The sequence below is a fragment of the Nymphaea colorata genome, chromosome 3 (genome assembly GCF_008831285.2).
Source record: "Nymphaea colorata isolate Beijing-Zhang1983 chromosome 3, ASM883128v2, whole genome shotgun sequence".
NCBI lineage: Eukaryota > Viridiplantae > Streptophyta > Magnoliopsida > Nymphaeales > Nymphaeaceae > Nymphaea > Nymphaea colorata.
The window spans coordinates 8461058-8479400 of NC_045140.1; the positions used below are offsets into that span (position 1 = coordinate 8461058).

At 37.1% G+C, this 18343-nt stretch overlaps 1 protein-coding gene across 4 annotated transcripts; it reads right to left on the reverse strand.

Moving 5' to 3' along the window:
* Positions 1-957: 957 nt before the first annotated feature.
* Positions 958-8426, reverse strand: LOC116251590 (actin-related protein 2/3 complex subunit 4). 4 transcript variants are annotated; one of them, XM_031625949.2, is made up of 8 exons: positions 8256-8426; positions 7408-7473; positions 6411-6463; positions 4494-4521; positions 3300-3374; positions 2353-2457; positions 1707-1796; positions 958-1325 (listed from the first exon to the last, which is right to left on the reverse strand). In XM_031625949.2, exons 1-8 carry the CDS (start codon positions 8421-8423, stop codon positions 1236-1238), a joined length of 675 nt encoding a protein of 224 aa, XP_031481809.2. In that variant the 5' UTR covers positions 8424-8426; the 3' UTR covers positions 958-1235. The 4 variants fall into 4 exon arrangements, with proteins under 4 accessions (XP_031481809.2, XP_031481807.1, XP_031481808.1 ...); XM_031625947.2 differs by lacking the exon at positions 8256-8426 and adding an exon at positions 7970-8224; XM_031625948.1 differs by lacking the exon at positions 8256-8426 and adding an exon at positions 7774-7963.
* Between the last annotated feature and the right edge of the window lie 9917 nt (positions 8427-18343).

An 18343-nucleotide genomic window follows, 5' to 3' on the forward strand; every position in this document is an offset into this window, starting at 1 on the left:
TTTCAATGTTTTTCATTTCAAAAGAGACTTTTGCCATGGGCAGATATCTGTTGCTTCCAGGCCAAAAAATTTCTACTGCCCTAAGGTTTTGAGCTCCATTGGCATCAACAATGACAGTAGTGCACCATTCAATATAGATACTGCAAACCACCACTTAAAACACACAAGTATACAGACCTCTAACCCAACCGGTTATACTATGTTCCTTAAAGGAGACCCAAAAAAAAAAAAGTTTCCAATACATAATTTTTTCTTTTTTCTTATTCTCTAACATTCTTTGGTTTCCTTTTCATTCTTTAACATTCTTTGGTTTCCTTTTCATTTGATACTTGAAAAAAGAATGCTGAAAAGAAATGAAAGGACAAAAAAAACAAACTCCAGATGAACAAATTCAAACCGGAAATGTTTGTTTCTAATTCTTCAAGAATCAGAAACAAAAGCACTAATAGGAAAAGAAACCTTTCTATTATAAGATTGTGTGATTTGATCCACAAACGATACGGGCTACAACAGTATATCCATCGCATGTATTTTAAGGAATAACTTGACGTAATTATCAAGGTGAAATAGAGCTAAAGCGGCGACAAAACTTGATTTTACAATTTTAGTTTTTTTTTTTTTCCTCGTTTCTTTTAAATTTTCAATTAAACCCCCTTAAGTACAGCTCACACCGTCGTTGGGCAGAGCAGGTTAACATGTTAGGCCCATAACATGAGACAATATGTTACCAACTTACCCTTGACGGTAGAAAGAGACTTTCCCCTACAAGAACAAAGGCGAAAACTGAAAAAAAAAGAAAAGAAAATAAGAAAATGCCGTCCCTAAAATGGTATAAAGTGGGCCCCACGTGTTAAGTTACCGAACACGTAGGCCATCCTCCTAATTGGATCCTTCTTAGGGTTAAGCTGTCTAGTCCTACTGGCACTTTTACTTGCATGAGTGATTGGGACATCAAAATCACAGAGAAACCCACATGCATGATCACAAATGAGTAGAAAAACAAGAGGAGCTATCCACAAATTCTTGAAAGCATTGAAGTACTGAAATTTTCCTGTTCCCACTTCTCGTCAAATGATGAGTTGCCATTTTCTTCTTTTCTTCTTGCCATGTGGTATAGCATTTAGTGGTATTCACACCACTAAATCCCGCTATACGCTTGATAACTAGTCAGGAGCTGCTAATCGGAAAGGAGCCTGAAGAAATCTGCGGAGTTACGAGTTACGGGGAGCGGGCATCTAGACGAACTGTTTTAGAAACTCTGTTGCTACAAGCCGCCCTCTGGTGTTCACAGAGAGTTTTAGTTCACTTATTTCTTTGTCGATGTCCTGCACACAAAGGAGAGGTAAACAAGGAAAAATGTGAGAGGTTGTCGTCGGTGGTAAAGGATTATCGGAAAGACCACATGTACACAGCTTGGAGAGAGCTACCATCTACCCCTTCTTGTTCATGAAGGCAGGTCTAAGAGCCAAGCACAAACGTCAAGTACAAACGGGAAAGTAAAAATAGTAGTTCTTCCGTGAGGAACATGAAAAATCTTAAGCAGAAGAACCAGGAAATAAGAACTAACTTCAACAAAAAAAAAATGGTGGATAAACTCTTAGCAGTGATTACAAGACTGACCCAAATTATTTATAATCAAATGCACGTGACAAAGTAGTGCAGCAGAATTAGAAGTTTTAGGAGATTATTATCATAAGAAGACATACCTCCATGAACTGAATGATAAAATCAATGAGCTTGTGCTTGTGCATTTCTTCACAGTGGAAGTTTGTGATGAGAAAGCTAATGTCATAACCCTGCCACATCACACCACAAGCCAAACCATGAGGAACCCCACATTTTCCAGTTCAGATTTGTTGTGAATTTTACGAGCAAACATTTGTTTTAGGAGATTTAGGCACACCATTGGATCATAAGTCTAAATGAAATAAATTAATCCATCAGATGGTAGAGTAAGAACATTCAAATAAAAACAAGTTGAGATACTTGTTTTAAGAGTAAGAACTTGTGGCTATTATAAACACATTGAGATACTTTAAAAAAGTTTTTTAATGACCAGAAAGTAAATTGAAATTCCAAAGAAAGACTGATGGAAAAGGAAGCCATTAATAATGGTCTAGGGTTAGCCACACACAACTAGACAAACAAAAGCTTCATCTCTTAATTTTGATATTAAAAAAAAATGTTTTGAAGCATGGCAGGATAAATTTTAATTTGAAAGCTTAAGCAATTAGGCTGATTGCACTCTGTAGACATAACACACAAAAAACAGGATATTGAGATCGTACAGTTGAGTTGATAACATTCAAAACAGAAGTACCAGGAGCAAAGCAAAGGACAACAATAACATACTTGTACAGGCTTCCTCCTCAATATCTGGAATGCCTCTGCTCTCATGGACAAAAATCTAAGAAATTTTTTTGTTAGAATGTTTTCAAGCTCATCTGCCTGCTTTACCTGAAAAAGGAAAGCATGCATAAGTAGCAACATGATTGTCAAGGACACTGCATGATCAAAGCATCATGCCAAAGCATATACATGAATATATGTATGTTCAACAACAGGTTAGTTTCTACAGTAGCGAAGACTTCAGTGGAGTATAAGTTTGGTTTTGCTGATTTAAATATCGTCATTTCATGATAAAAGCAAGCTTTCAGAATCGGGTCCTTCCATTTCCTTACAGATTTTTAGAAATGACTAGGCCAAATTTACTCAATGAACATAAGGTTTCATCAGGCTGCATTATATGCATCCCTTTCCCCTTTCTTACGGACATAAATTTAAACTGTTATATATACTGAGGAGCAAAATCTCACAATTTCATTCCATGCGAACTTTCACACATTGGCTTGAATATTCCATCTTCACCTAACCAAATTCCCACCCGGAAGACAAATGGAGGTGATTTCAAGGAATCACAGCTGTACTCACTGAACATTCTACTAACAAGGATATTAAGGGGAATGTGAAGAAGGCCACAAGCTTTTGCTCTGGAATTGGTGAACTACCAAAAATAAATTGTGTGCTGGAATAGGCAAACAGCAGAATGGGATAAGCAGATAGGATCAACATCAATGACTTCTTGTCAACATATATGATCCTATTTAGTAGGTCATGTTGACCTTGGCCGAGCAACTAATGGTGAAAATGTGAAAGTGCTGCTTCCTACTTCATTTCAGTGGCCTAGTGGGAACAAGTCAGCCTCTTCTGCCAAGTGCACACCAGCTGGCTCATCGGCCAACCTTGCAATACTGTGTTAAAAACAATGGCATGACATAATAGAAGAAAGAAGAGATTACCTTAATGCTTATGCGGAGGGAATTAATGGATGTCTCGATGAAGCATTTCTCTGCTTCATTTCGACATATCAAAACCTACAAGAAAGCAAAAATGTTAATTATCTCAAGCAATGACTGAAACAACTCACTAAATGTAGCTCTGAAGTCCAAAGGTACAAGAGCAAGAGACAAACAACTAGATCCAGTAACTTTAGCTTATTTCCAAAGCTAAAGCTAAGCAATATCAAGCATTCAAACACAATCAACAACTACCAATCCATCAAGACAAATGAAAGAAATGGAACCATAGAGACTTGCATTTTTCTTTCTACATAATTTAAATAACGCATAAATTTCCAACAAAATACTGGCATCATTAAATAAAGTTCAAAAGATAGACAACTGATTTCTAATCCTCCATGTGTGTGGCGTTTCTGTACCCTTTCGCTACCCACAAGGTACCGAGCTGCTTTGGCTTATGCAAAGGATGGATACCATGGGGTCCAAATGTCAAACCTTTGACCACTCACTTAGCAGTGGTGGCCTGGTCTGCTAATCTGCCAGAAGCCTAGATCACATCCCCTCTGGGAACCAATGGGGCATTACCTGGAACCAAAGCTTTCAGTGCACAGGATGATGTTGGCCTATGGCACTGCTGGGCATGGTAGTAATAAAGAGACCAGGAAAACTCGGTGCATAACATGTGCAGTTTTAGTATCAACACCCCCCCCCCCTCTTTTTTTTTCTCTCTTTTTATTGAGTGAATGGCTGCAATCATGCTTGAATTCTGAGGCTCCAATAACAACAAAACATTTCATGTCCAGTTTTGTTATCACAATACCTTTTTCACTTTCTTACCACAAAAATGATGAGCAATTGCCTGAATGCACTCAATACTGTGATACCTAATTAGCTAGCATCCCAGATTATGGACTCATAAGTAGCATATGTTAATGGAGAATATTAAACTGCAAGCAACTACAATAGAAGACCAACTTTTCAATTCTTGGTCATGGCATCTTCAAACATAATAAAGCTTGATTTATAGAAGAGTGACTTGTGGAATATAGCAGCTTAAAAAGATAAATGACAAAGATTAACCAAGTTCTAAACATTTTACAGAGATACATGACACATGCCTCCACAAGGAGAACGAAGCTAGAAGTGGTAATGAGATAACCATGACATTCAATGATCAATGAAGCAGAACCATACAGGATTCAGCAGAAGCTCTGGACTCGTCCTGCATACACAGATTAATGTCAAATATCCATCCATAGTAAAGGAGATGAATATCTAAAAAGAGAAAAAAACAATAAGAATAACCATCAGCAAAAACTCTTTTAAGATGCCTGATCACTACATGAAGAAAATAAGCCAGTATACTTCCATCATATACTTGACCTTTATGTGGTCTTCTCCAATTTTCACAAAATGTCAGATGAGGAGACATCTGCAGTGATATACTCATCTATTTCCTCCAAAGAAACATGCAAAGGAAACTAGGAAAGAGCTAAGTTTAGATTGTAGTTTATTACTTTTGATCCTGTATTTGTTGGGCTTAGGTGAATATAATCCAGCAGGTTTAGCAAACTTTCTCTACCATTGGTAGCGTTCATTAAATTTGGAACCTATACCATCTATGATAGTCTGTGCACACCTGATCTCATCCTATCATAGCACTGCAATTCAATGCCACTAGACAAAGAAAATACATGCCATACATCTATGGCATGCCATAGATGCAATTGTTCAGCAGTTCCCATTACAAGGTACATCACATGACTTCTGGCATTGGCCACAAATAGTTTTTTTGAAAAAGAAAAGGTACCATATTAACGTCAAAAGAAGAGAAAAAAAAGACCATGACTTTTTGAAAAGAACATGAAAATATATTTTAACGAATTTCACTATTTTTCCTTTTTCTAATGAAGAATGACTTGATTTGTATTGACAAATCCATGAGGGCTACAAACTGTTGTTAGTTGTGCATTTGCCAGTTTCCATTTTCTAATTTCATTTCTGACTTCACTATTTTACTAAGTCAGATATCCTAGATGATATTATGGTTGTTAAATGTCAGTTCTAGTTGTCATTGTTTAAACTTGAATTAACTATATTATCGGTATTTTTATCACCACTAAACATCACTTTATATAGTTATTTTTATGTCTTCTTATTAGTTTCTCATTTATTTTATTTTTACCTAATTTTGAGATTTTTCCATTTTTTCAAAAAAGTGCCAAGCTTTTTCCAAGAAAAACAACTTTGCTGAAAAATATCTGAGAAAAATTTAGTCATTAAAAACCTGAGAATGATATTTGTGGGTACGGTTACAAATGTAATTCCCAAAGACTTTTTCTTGTTAATTGACAATGACTAATTTCAGCTGCACATTTTAGGTAAAATAGCATTTTTTGAATTACATTGGCCAGGTGATTTCATCATTGCTGAATATCCATGCTGTTATGGTTGCTTTAAATTTGGCTTCCCAATCCTTTGAACCACTTCCACCTTATCTACTCTAGATCATTAATCAATGTTGAACTGGGGCTTGGTGGTACTTTGCATGCTCTTTTATTGATTAGCACTCTCTTTTTACTTTCTTTCTTTTTTTCTTTTCTTTTTTTTTTTCTTTTTTTTTTTAATGAAAGAACCTTGTGGACCTGAGATCAAACCAAAGCATCAGAGCTCAGAAGCAAGATTCAGAAATGGCCTGGAATTGTGATAGAGAACTATATGGGAAGGATCAATAAGATGTTTTACAGTTTTAGTGACAAGGAAGAAGAGCTGTGTGATCTCTACGATGCCTTTCCTCTCTGTCCCCTAACTCCCCCAAAATAGAATTAAAAGGACAATTGGCAAGTTCAGTAGCAAATAAAGGAGACCGAACATGCAAGCCGTTGGATGGCCTCACGAAGGATTGATCCTTGATGAGACAGAGCTCCGCCATTACAAGCACTTGGATAGTGAAGGTGCAAAACAATAGCAGAACACAAGAGATATGGGCAAAAGAAGTAACAAAATTTGCAGACAACATATTGTGCACCAAATTTTGAACTCAGAACTTCATTTTAAAAGAAATTTTCAGGAGTAACTGCTTTCTCAAGTGCTCTTAGCAAGATAACTTACTTCAATTCAACCTCTGGCTTGTTATGTCTTTCCACTTCTTGGCATGGGAAATTCTACAAGGAAAAGTACCATATGTGTTATGTACACCAAACGTACAGAACCTAAACCAAGATCTACTAATGCTAAAGAGCACTCAAAGAACTGTTAAAGTAAAATTTTCCTATTTGACGGCGATAGTCATGCATCCACTGAATAAATATTTGACCCTTCAGAAGGATTTTTTTTTTTCCAAGCTAATAAAGACTTGTAGCAGATCATAAAGGTTTAGGAACTGCTGAAGAAATGTTGTCACAAACCCGTAGTCATTATTTTTTTGTACTTTTCATGGACCACTAAAAGGATTTTAACACTTAGGGTTTAGGGTCTAAGGCAAGATCTATGAGTCAACCAACAAAATTAGTTCACTGATTGCATCAAAATCATTCTATAAGTAACAAACGGAAGAATGTTTCGATCTTTCTGTAATTGCTTACCTTCTTTCTGTAATTGCTTACCTTGACGTAGAAACTAATGCAGTTGACAAATAGGCAAAACATTTACCCTTCGTTTTTTTTTCCTTATTTGTCTTTAGCATTCTTTCTATCTCCTACATGGTTCTATTCTCTTAGGTGGTTTTGTTTTCTTAGGTGGTTTTTATTGAACATCAGTAAGCCGTGAAAAAGGGGGGTGGAAGAAAAGCTATTTGGACATTTGAAAATTGATGATTTCCACTTGGTTATTAACTTGTTCCTTATGCACACGAAAAACAGTATTTGGTAGTATAGCAATAAGCATTTTCCCTAGAATATGTTCCAACTACCAAGGTTCAACAGGACTATCATAGCGTATACATAGCATTTCCAAGTAACATATGCAGCAACTTACTTCAAGAAGCATACGTGATTCAGGACTTATTAGAAAAAGCAGCAAAACGGTCAGGCTCAAAACGTCAATGCTGTTTCAAAAAATTAAAAGCTACATCAATTTCAATAAGATGGTAAACTGCCTGTTAAGCTACCTGCAGGCACATCGCAGCTTCCAGAGTGTTCCTTATGCATGTCAGGTACAACCGCTGAGTGTTCGCCTGAACAATCAAGTGACAGAATTACAAAGAAGAAAGAAATTCGCATTCCTCATACCAATTTAAGACAGAAAAAGCCAACGTTTGCTCTTATACAGAGAGAAAAAAGGAAAAGAGGAACATCCACAAATGGCGGCATTCCTGCAATGCCCAGAAATACCTAATGCAACCCTAATGGCTCGAGAACCCCATTTCGCCCGCAAACAGGCACATCAATGGCTCCCACGAAATAAGCACGCGCCAAATTGCATAATCATGGATGAGAAGTTGGAGGCATAAGAAAGTACAAAAATATTCCATTACCACAGGGCGTTTCGCGCCAGAATTAATCAGAAACATGACTGCCCGCAAGAGAAATACCACTCCAACTTATCAGAAAATGAGAAAACCAGCAAAGAAATGAAAATAAGCATGCATCCCGGAGAAATATCCAAGACAAATAGAACTATTCAAGCAGTTAAAGCGACGACCAATTCCAAAGCGTTAGAACTACACCCACTGATCTCCGGGTCCAGCGAACAAATCGCATAAAGTGATGCCTAGTGATCAGAGGCAACCAACCAAACTGAAACGACGCAGTCGGAGTCAATTTCGGATCTACTGCTGCAGTAGCCCTCTGAATCAAGACGGAAGTGAGGGATATAACAGCGAATATTAATAGTTCAGATACAGATCGGATGAGTAAGAGCAATCTCCAAAACATACTCAAGACCATCAAATTCTTAGACAGAACAACATTGAAGGAAATGGGGGGGGGGGGGAAGGAACCCGAGGAGAGAGTGTACCATCTTCGGGCGACGAAAATTCCGCTGCCGAGGAAAAACCCGTTGCCGGAAGGCTGACGCCGGTTTTATTTCACCTCGATTCGCAAATAAAGAAAAGCAGGGCGGTTTTTTGAATACTTTGTGTGAAAATTTCCAGTGAAACGGTACCATTATTGGGAGGACTTGCATCGTCTCGTTGGTACACGAGTCGAGTCGTTACTATGTTTTATCTCTTTCTATTTGAATGGATGACCAACTTAAAGTAACAAAAAAGTTCAAGACTCTGAATTTTTAAGATTCTGTATCGTTTTGGTGGTAGGCGTATCGTTCAGCGTAACATTATAGACATTACTCAAGTCTTCTGCCATTCATTCGTGTCAGGTTATGAATCTGAGGGCTGTTTGGCCAGATCAACATATGAGGTAGATTTACCCTATGTTTATGTTTGAATGGAGGAAAAGTACGGGAAATGAATCGATGGAAAAGAAATGGAAGAAAAAAGAATGAGGAAAGAAAGGAAAGAAAAATAAAGAAAATGAAAGGATGTCACACATTTATTTTCTATATCAATCTCACCAATTTGGATGGATTGGGTTTACATTGACTTTTTCTTTTCATTTCATCCATCTTTCAAAGCATTTGTAAAATACTAGTTCGGACATTGTATCATTGAGTCGAGCTCGAGCTTGTTCTATTGAGCTCGAGTGTTCTAAGTCAAGTTGAGTTCAAACTGGCCCAAGTTGAACTCGATTTGACTCATGTGCAGCTCTATCCTGGGTTGAAAGAGGTCAAGCTTCCAGGGGCATAGAACCCTAATGCCACCTTGACCCTTTGGTCTCACCAACCAGCGGTCAGCCTATCAGCACAACCAGGTATGCCATGCATTTCTAATAAAAGATTGTGGGGAACAGTCATTTTTCTTTTATTCAAAATTAATATATGTATACGGAGAATAAGGAGGAAGGCTAAGCATCAGATATTAACAGAAATATTCAGAAAACTCAACCAAAAAAGATATGAACAGAACAAGAGAATCAACGCTCCTAATATCTAATACCAAGGGGTTGGTGCAATAGTCTCGACAGAGGTTTGGAAGGCGGCCAATCTTTGTTTTGAACTTTCATGATGTCAACCTTCTGTACTGCAAATAGGGAGACAATGATATGCAAGTTGAAGCATAGTGGAGGTGGTGCTTTGAAACACCACATAGCAGCCCTATACCTTACAGGTTGAGGGGAAGGGAGAAGACTTCAACCTTCACTGGGGCAGTAGGAATAGCCTCCCGCTCACTCAAAACCCTCTTAATATCTACATTCCATATGTCTGTGATGTAAAATTCTGCTCCCAGATGAAAGAGGCACTGAATCATTTGAAATACTCATCCCTTCTGTCGTTGTCTCTTTTGGAAGTCTCCTCTCCTGCAGCATTGCTCTGAGGCTCCGTTTCCATGGATGCAGTGTTTGGAAACATACATAATGATGACATTAGTAACAGCTGCTTCCACCCACCACTTGAAGATGCTAAACTCTGCTGCACCATTATTATCCATGAAGAATAGCCACACCCTTAGAATCTTTAAAAGCAAACTTAAGATTGTGATTATAACTGCAGAAATCTTATGGAGCAACCAGTTTAAGCATAGAGGAGATATTCATATAGGCAATGTGGCCAAAATTTTATGGTCACACTGCTGCGATCATTGGTGGACGTATCAGTGGACTATATCGCAACGAATTAAAACTCAAAACTGGTTATGCACAGGGATCTTATGGAGCAATGGAGCAAACCGAGTAGATACATGGGTGGAAATCAGCATTACCTCCCTGTTTATGGCTGGTAGAAAAAGGGTCGCAGGCCTCATTAGAGACACAGCAGGTCGGTTTCGCCGCGGTTTAGCTTGCTGGTTTGGCAACATGTCTGAATGGTGGGAGACCGAGATACTTATGGAATGCATCGGGTACCTGGTTAACTTAGAAGATAATCAAGGGCGTATCTATATTCTGGCCAATAGTGGCGACTGGAAGCAGCAATTCTGTAGTACCCTAACAGGCAGGCGCCACAATGACACTAACTCTATGTTCAGCAGTCTTCTTAATAGGATTGTTTTTTGCAGGAGATGGCCTCTCGCTGAAGCCACCAACCTTTTGATGTCCATTCCCGACAATGGCATGTTTACCAGATAGAATCCCACAGATGACATGTGGGATCCACTTAAAGAAACCAATCATAGATGATGAGGTCCTTCTGAACCAATTTTTGTTGTATATACCATCTTATTTTGTTGAAATAAAAGGATGGGGGCCTAACCCCCAAGCAGCCGTTGTCCGGAACTGCAGAAATCTTGAGCAACTGAGATGCTGAAAATATATTCTGGGCTCTCAGTATGACCACATATTTTTCCGGTTTATGGCTCACAATATATAATGGCTTATGGCTCCCAACATATAATGGAACTCAAAACGAATGGTTATAATGACTGCGTCAGACTTCAGGTACGAATGACAGGCGACCAAATTTTCTGCCATTTCAAAGAACATTACGCTCAACGGAGCAACTACCCAATTTCATTAGTTGGAGAGATTGGGAGCGTTTTATGAGTGTTTCGATACGGTTAAAACTGGATTTGTTAACCTAGTTTTGCTAAAATAATATTTTTTGAGTGAATAATCTGAAATACCTCAAGTTTTTTAAACAAAAACCTTTTTTAAAAGTGCCAGAAAAAACAAATTTCAATGATTGATTTCAGGTGAGCAGGAGGCTATTCTCATGTTCCAGCTTGCATGCCGGTAACCCTTCTTTTGTAGCATAAAAGGTTGATGCCATGGAGACTCGCTACCAGCCCCCATCCTGACCGTTGCACCAACATTCTTTTGCAGCATAGTGAATTGATGTCACAGGGATTCGAAATGAGAACCAGCTGCCTACTGGCCCTCTCCCTAACTGTAGCAACAACCCCCTTGTGGTCAATGTCAAAAATTTCAATGTGATGAAGGTGGACCTTCATGCAACTACATGTGGTGTTCATACCAAACCGGGCTTAGTGATTCAAGTGCCCTTGAGACAAAAAAAAAAAAAAAATCCAAGCTCAGCCAAGCTAATCATCCTATCCCAAATTTTGAGATATCACCAACCATTTAAGAAGTAAGTATATGTTAAGTGAACATGGAGCCTAGACCAGCTGTATCTATCGTCCATCGGTGCTTGTATTATTTGATGGCCTGAATAACTTTCAATATGGGACAACTTTTCCTGAGGATGTTTGATTTTTCCCTTTCTGATACGTCAAGAAAGACAACATTTTCCTGGCATGTTGATGGGGAGGCGATGTTTGCATCAACATAGGAATGGAGATACTCCATCATCGGGTATCTGTTCTACACATCCAGTATTTATGTCATTTCACCACCATTTGTGGAGTACATGTATTTTGTTGACTATGAATCAAACATCCAGTATTTGTGCATTTTCACCATTTCCGGAGTACATGCATTTTGATGACTATGAATCAAACATCATAAGGTAAGTTGTTCTTGAAGAATGTCACTCCTTCAATAGAAGTTCACCAATGCTCACGCATCTTGCACCATTTTAGCCTTAGAATGAAGAGAATGTGCACCTTGAATGGACCCACCACAGAGGGTATGCCTATGTTATAACCATCAAACACTTAACCCCTTGGTGGTGGCACGAATATTAGGGTTTCCTGTCATGGAAAAAAGGCATTCATAAAAAAAAAAGCAAGATTTATGGCACATTTTAGTTTTCACATTAACTTCACATGCAAATGATGGAACGATGTGTTTAGTAAATTAGTCAAATTCCTCAAACTAACTTTCTTGTCTCAAGTTTTAGCTTTCACAATATAAGCGGGTATATCTTTTCTGCAAATTTCACGTATGCTTCAAAATGCATGAGTGGGTGAAATTTAATATATGAAGACTATTTAGTATTTTAGATTTTAAATTCATAAATCTTGCACAACTTGTTAATATGACAAGATCCAATGTAAAATCTATGGTTCATCAAACTAAGGTTCTTAAGTTAGACCTACGATCTACATTCGTAATCATCTTACTCTTGAATTGCGAAATTATTTGACTCGAGATTTGAGAAGGTATCTATAAATCGCTTCTAAGGATCTTAGTTCTGAGCACATCGACAAAAATGACTTGCCCCCTAAAAGAATTGTTATCACCCCAATTTTTTCAAAAGATTATACTCTAGTTATTCAAATATGATTTCAGTAATTTCAATCATTTTTACAACAATGGAGATCTAATTTTAGACCCTATGCCCAAGTTCACCCCAAAACATGCCTTTAGATCCATATCCAAGTCCAAATTCCAATTCTAGATCCAAAACAAGCCTTTAAATCTGTAACCAAGTCCAAATATTTGCCCTATATCCAAAACAAACCACTGAGACCCATATCTGAATCCAAGTGCATGGTATAAATCCAAAATCCAACATTAGATTCAGATTTAGATCCAAATCCAAATCCAAATCCAAATCTTAGATCAAAAATTCACTCCTCAACCTGAAGTACCAAGCCAAAGTCTGTAATCAAACCCAACGAATGAAATCAAATCCAAATTAGGAAAATATGGATTCATAAAGCCATTCTTGGGTTCAACCTATATCCAAAACACAAGTTTGGATCCAAATAAAAAATTTTGACTCAAAATCCCATGTCGAGATCAAAATAACAAGTTCTGACACTATTTAGCGCCACACGTGCATGCACAAATCTCACCTTTGTTTTTGCCTCAATCTTGTGCCGAAAACTTTAAAAATATGTGTTAAACCCATAACACTCATCTAACTCTTGATCCGAGCCTTAGGTGTCTATCGGAATACATTCGCGACCGAGCAAACCTAATCAGTCAATCTCATGAGAATATTCTAGAATATATCTTTCCCCAAGGAACTGTCATCATGCCGAAAGTTTCAAAACCTCTAAAAATGATAAGAAATGATACAAAAAAACTATGTAAGTTTCATTGTGCTCGTAGTCATGACACCGAGGATTGTATTGTCCTCAAGAATATCATCCAAGATTTCATCAACAAAGATCCCAAAGTTGATGATGATAGCATTCCTGAAGTATTGTGGAATCCATTTCCTAATCATGGAAAGGCAGCAATTGCCACAATCGCAGCGGTCACTCCGCTCCCGTATCATCTACAAGACAGATCACATCAAATCATGGCAACCAATCGAAGCAAGCAGCCTCTAGATTTCATCGGCATGATGAACAACAAGGCATGAAGTTCAACCAAAAAACTTGCCTGGATTCCCAAGAGTTTTTTTTGCAAGGCGATGATGAGTCATCAAATGACTCTTAAAATGAGCATCCATGTTATTATGTTATTTAGATGATGTCATCCTTTTGGAAGAATATCTTATTGAAGAAGATTGAATTCAGGCCTCCAAAGACTAGTCAATCACTTTTACAAAAAATGATCTTTCAAAGTGGAGATATTATCAAGAAGGTGCTCTCTATATCACCATTCAAGTTAATAAAATTACTATGCCACATGTATTGATCGATGGAGGAAGTAGCTTAAATATTTGTCTTGATTTCACGGCCAAGGCTTTGGGCTTCTGTGAAGACAAATATCACCCCGATCAAACCAAGATCTATGGATATGACAGTCGAAGCATAAATAGCAAAGGGTCCATCATCATGGATGTAATCATTGTACTAGTCACTGCATTTCATTTTATTTCATGTGGTAGATGTACCCTCAACATACAACTTGCTCCTAAGGTAGCCTTGGATCCACAAAGTATGAGGTATCCCATCAACTCTTCACCAATGCCTCAAATAGAATTTTGATACATTCATCATCACCGTACGTGTAGAAGATCTGGTTGAAAGGTTAGTACAGCCAATGCTCTCTAGACCAATTAGATCGATGGACATACCCAACATAAGAACAACTAAAGAAGTGCCTTTGGAAGAATAGATGTAAAGCATGGAGATAGGTAAATCGTCCAGAATTGCCTATACTATCTCAAGCAGCCATTTGAATTATCATGAACATCCCTTATATGCTCATTTCGTGAAAAACCTTAAGAGATTTCATTTGCTCTTGAAAGGTGGAAACACTTGAGTCAGAACTACTAGAATTTTCTTAAATTAAAAAACAAGAATATCAATCGTACTTGGTTAATGATCCAATTAAAAAAAATTAACATTGAAACCAATGAGAATCCTAAGATCCTTCAAATTCACACCAATTTGTCAATAGAAGAAAGAAAAATGCTGGTAGACTTATAAGTCACTAAGAAATTTTTACATGCTAGGCCTAGTCTCTAGGTTGGTTGAACATTGTTTGCCTGTAAGTCCCAATTGCAAGCCAATGAAACAAAGACTATGATAGTTTGATCTTAGATTGGAAGGGCCTGTAAAAGAAGGACTAGAAGATCTACTAAAGGCCAAATTTATTCGAACCATCGATTATCTCGAGTAGTTAGCTAACATTGCGGTTGTCCTTAAAAAGAATGGCAAGGTCAGGTGATGCATCGACTTTTGATACCTGAATAAAGCTACACCAAAAAATGATTACCTTCTTCCAAACATCGATTTATTGGTAGACAATACTGCTGGTCATGTCATATTCTTTTTTATGGATAGATATTTAAAATACAATCAAATCAAACCAAGGATCAGCCCAAAACTGCCTTTACCACACACCTTGGGGCATCTTCTATTACATAGTAATGCTATTTGGATTAAAGAATGCTAGAGCAACTTATTAGAAGACCATGACTGCCATCTTCTATGACCAAATGCACAAATTCATGTATGTATATATTTATGACATCTTAATCAAGTTTAAGGCAACAAACAATCACATTGAAACTCTAACCCAAGTGAATACAAGCTTCATTTAAATCCTTAAAAGTGTGTGTTTGAAGTTGATTCTGGTAAACTCTTAGGTTTCATGGTCAGTAAAAGGGGATTGAGATAGATCCTACCAAAGCTAAAGCAATCATCGATATGCCACTGCCCATTAATATCAAAGAGCTATGAAGTTTAGCAGGTTGAATCCAGCCTATCAGATCATTCATTTTCCATCTAGTCATGAGATGCAAACCATTCAACTAATCGTTAAGAAAACATGTCAAATTTGAATGGGGTATCGAATGCCAACAATCATTAGAAAATGTCAAGAAGTACCTTTTAAATTTGTCAATCTTAAATCTCTTGGTGCTGGGTAGACAATTGCTACTTTACATCACAATAAATAAGTCAGCATGTGTCTGTTCCTAACATGGTATTGAGGAAGAAATTCACATCGAGCATGTAATATATTATGTCACCAAAACTTTTATCCAATATGAAAAGAAGTACTCACTCATAAAAAAAACTTGTCTAGCACTGGTTTGGATGTGTCAGAAATTGAGACATTATTTATTAATTTGTGATGTCAAAATACTCCCTAAGCTAAATCTCTTAAGTGTATTTTGAAGTAGTCATTCCTTAATTGGTGCGTCACCAAGTAGCAACTTTTGTTGATGCATTATGATCTTGAATATGTGTCCTAAAAGTTAATCAAATGACAAACAATTGCGGATCAGTTAGTAGATTTTTCATAGCATGAATAAATCAAAACAGACAATGAGTTTCCTAATCAGCACGTGTTAAAATAGAAAGTGGCTATGATATGGAAGATGTTCTTTGATGGATCTAAAAAAGTGATGGGAGCAAGTATAGTCGTTGTGCTTATCTCTTTTGAAGATGAAATGATTTCATACTCTTTAAAACATGACTTTCCATATATCCATAACATGACTGCATATGAGGCCCTCATACAAGGACTTTGTTCTTTGTTAAGTTTTCAAATAAAGAAGGTGCATACTTTCAGCGACTCTCAGTTTATCATCAATTAAGTGAATGGAGAGTAGCAAGTTAAAGATGAAAAATTGATATCATATCAAGAGATCTTTGCTTCCTGAATCTGTTTGTTTGAAGAAGTGCAGCTAGCTTACTTGAAAAGAAAATGCAACCCTATTGTGGACAGCCTCGTGAGCTTAGGATCCACTATCTCCTTTTGGGTAGGGTTACGCAACGAGTTGAGCCAACTCATGCTTGACTAGAACTCGCTCAAAAAAGCTGAGATCGAACTCGACTCATTTATAAATGAGCTGAGTTCGAGCTTACACTTAAACTTGAATGATAAGCAAGTCGAGTTTGAGTTGCAAGAACTCAACTTGTTTAAACTCGACTAAACTCGCTACTTAAAACCAGTTGAATCACATAAACCGGTTCACCAATTCAAGCAAAACTGGTTCATCGATTTAGGGCAAAAACACTTCACTATTTACCAGGCAATCGACCCCTTTCTTTCCAACTGCTCTCTCTCTCTTCTGTCGACCACCTTTCTAGTTCCCTCACCACCGCATGGCCGCACAAACACGACAACACCACCATCCAGCCCACCGACATTCGTTGGTCTTTCTCTCAAACCTTCATCTTGATCCCACCCATCGGCCATCGCATTGGCCTCTCTTTGATTCTCTGTCACACAGTGACAATGCTCTTTGCTGGTTTTGGACGGACCCAACCAAGACTCTCTCTCTCTCTCTCTCTCTCTCTCTCTCTATATATATATATATATATATATATATATATATATATATATATATATCTTGCTGACTCTGATGTCACCCATCACCTTTCTCTCTCTTAGATTGCCCTCTGTTGCTCCGCCAATTCGAGATTTGGGATTGCTTGTAAAAGGTATGACTAGAGAGATACTCTACTTCTACTTCTATCTATTGTTGCATCTCAATATGAAATCATCATATCATGGTCCTCTTTTTTGTTGATCTGAAGATTCCTGAACTAAATCTTACTGTTTTTTCTCAAACTAGTATTTGTACTAGTAATTATAATACCTGAAATTGTCCAAGTTTTTTGTTGTAAAGAATCGAAGCTTATTGTGGTAGTGATGTCAAAAGGCAAGAAGTTTGTATTTGAGACCATCCTAAACAAAACAAATGAATCTAAAATTTGTTCACTCTGCTGGTTTGTGTTGTAATTTTTTTTTGTCGTGGCTTGTGGCTGAATTGTTCTCTCTCAAAATCTGTTTTCATTATGCTGTTTTCATTATGATTTTTACTGTTATTGTAGCTTTTTATTGCGTGTAATTTTTTTATCTGTTGCATTTGTTGGGGTTTATGCTACATTTATTTTAAATGCAATTGATCTTCCTTTCCTTTTTCTTCATTTTTATATGGATCATGTATTAAAACTGTACAAGAATACTCACACTATTAAAATCCTTATAGCTCTTATTTCAAGGTTATATGTGATTTTCGATGGCTATTGGAAACCATTGGCATAGGAGGTTTCAGATTTTTGAATGCATTATTCCCATCTGCCACACGTAAATATGCTCTATTAGTGGATGAGGTACGGAGAGACCCTACTCAACTTGTAGTTACCTCAGTTATGTTTTTTTTTTAATATTCACGTGCATGATTTTGTTATCTGTGATTTTGAACAATAACACTTTTATTGCATGATGAATTTTTTTGAATTTTCTTACTTCTTGGGCACATTAATTTCAATCAATGAACATTTGTCAAATACATTGGTGGTCAATGTTGGACTTCCACGCAAGTTAATATTCTTTGGTTGTTTTTCCATCTTTGATAGGATCTGCACCCGTTTGTACTCTATTGAGAACATCCTATTGAGTCATTTTTTGCAAGTATTGGCTATGGTGAAGTTCACTCAGTTTTATAGTTGCAATGATGGTATTCTACTCTTATTTTGCATTATGTTCTATGCTTAATATTAACACAATGAAATAGTTTTGTGTTCTCTTCTGGTTTGTTCATAGCACAAGAAAATATTTTAGAGATGAATTACCTAATATTCATCAAACTAAAAGTTTGATTTGGACTTTTGTGGTGTTGAAACTTGTTGTTATTATGCTTGTTAGTATTAATAATGTAGTTTTATTGCCAACTAGTTTGGTAATATATAGTGTTAAAATTGGTCTTCTTCTAGTTTCTTGAACTGTGTTTTAAACTTGATCAATAATATATTAGATTAAAACATGTCTTCATTTTTAATTTGTGTAAGTACCTTG

What these genes read in the sequence shown, in the direction of transcription:
- LOC116251590 (XM_031625947.2), bottom strand. Translation starts at nt 8,185, where the DNA reads ATGGTCTTGAGTATGTTTTGGAGATTGCTCTTACTCATCCGATCTGTA. An exon ending in TTCGCTGGACCCGGAGATCA is followed by an intron (nt 7,474 to 7,969) that starts GTGGGTGTAGTT and finishes TTGATTGTTCAG; the next exon opens with GCGAACACTCAGCGGTTGTA. An exon ending in TTATCATTCAGTTCATGGAG is followed by an intron (nt 1,326 to 1,706) that starts GTATGTCTTCTT and finishes CTTTGTGTGCAG; the next exon opens with GACATCGACAAAGAAATAAG.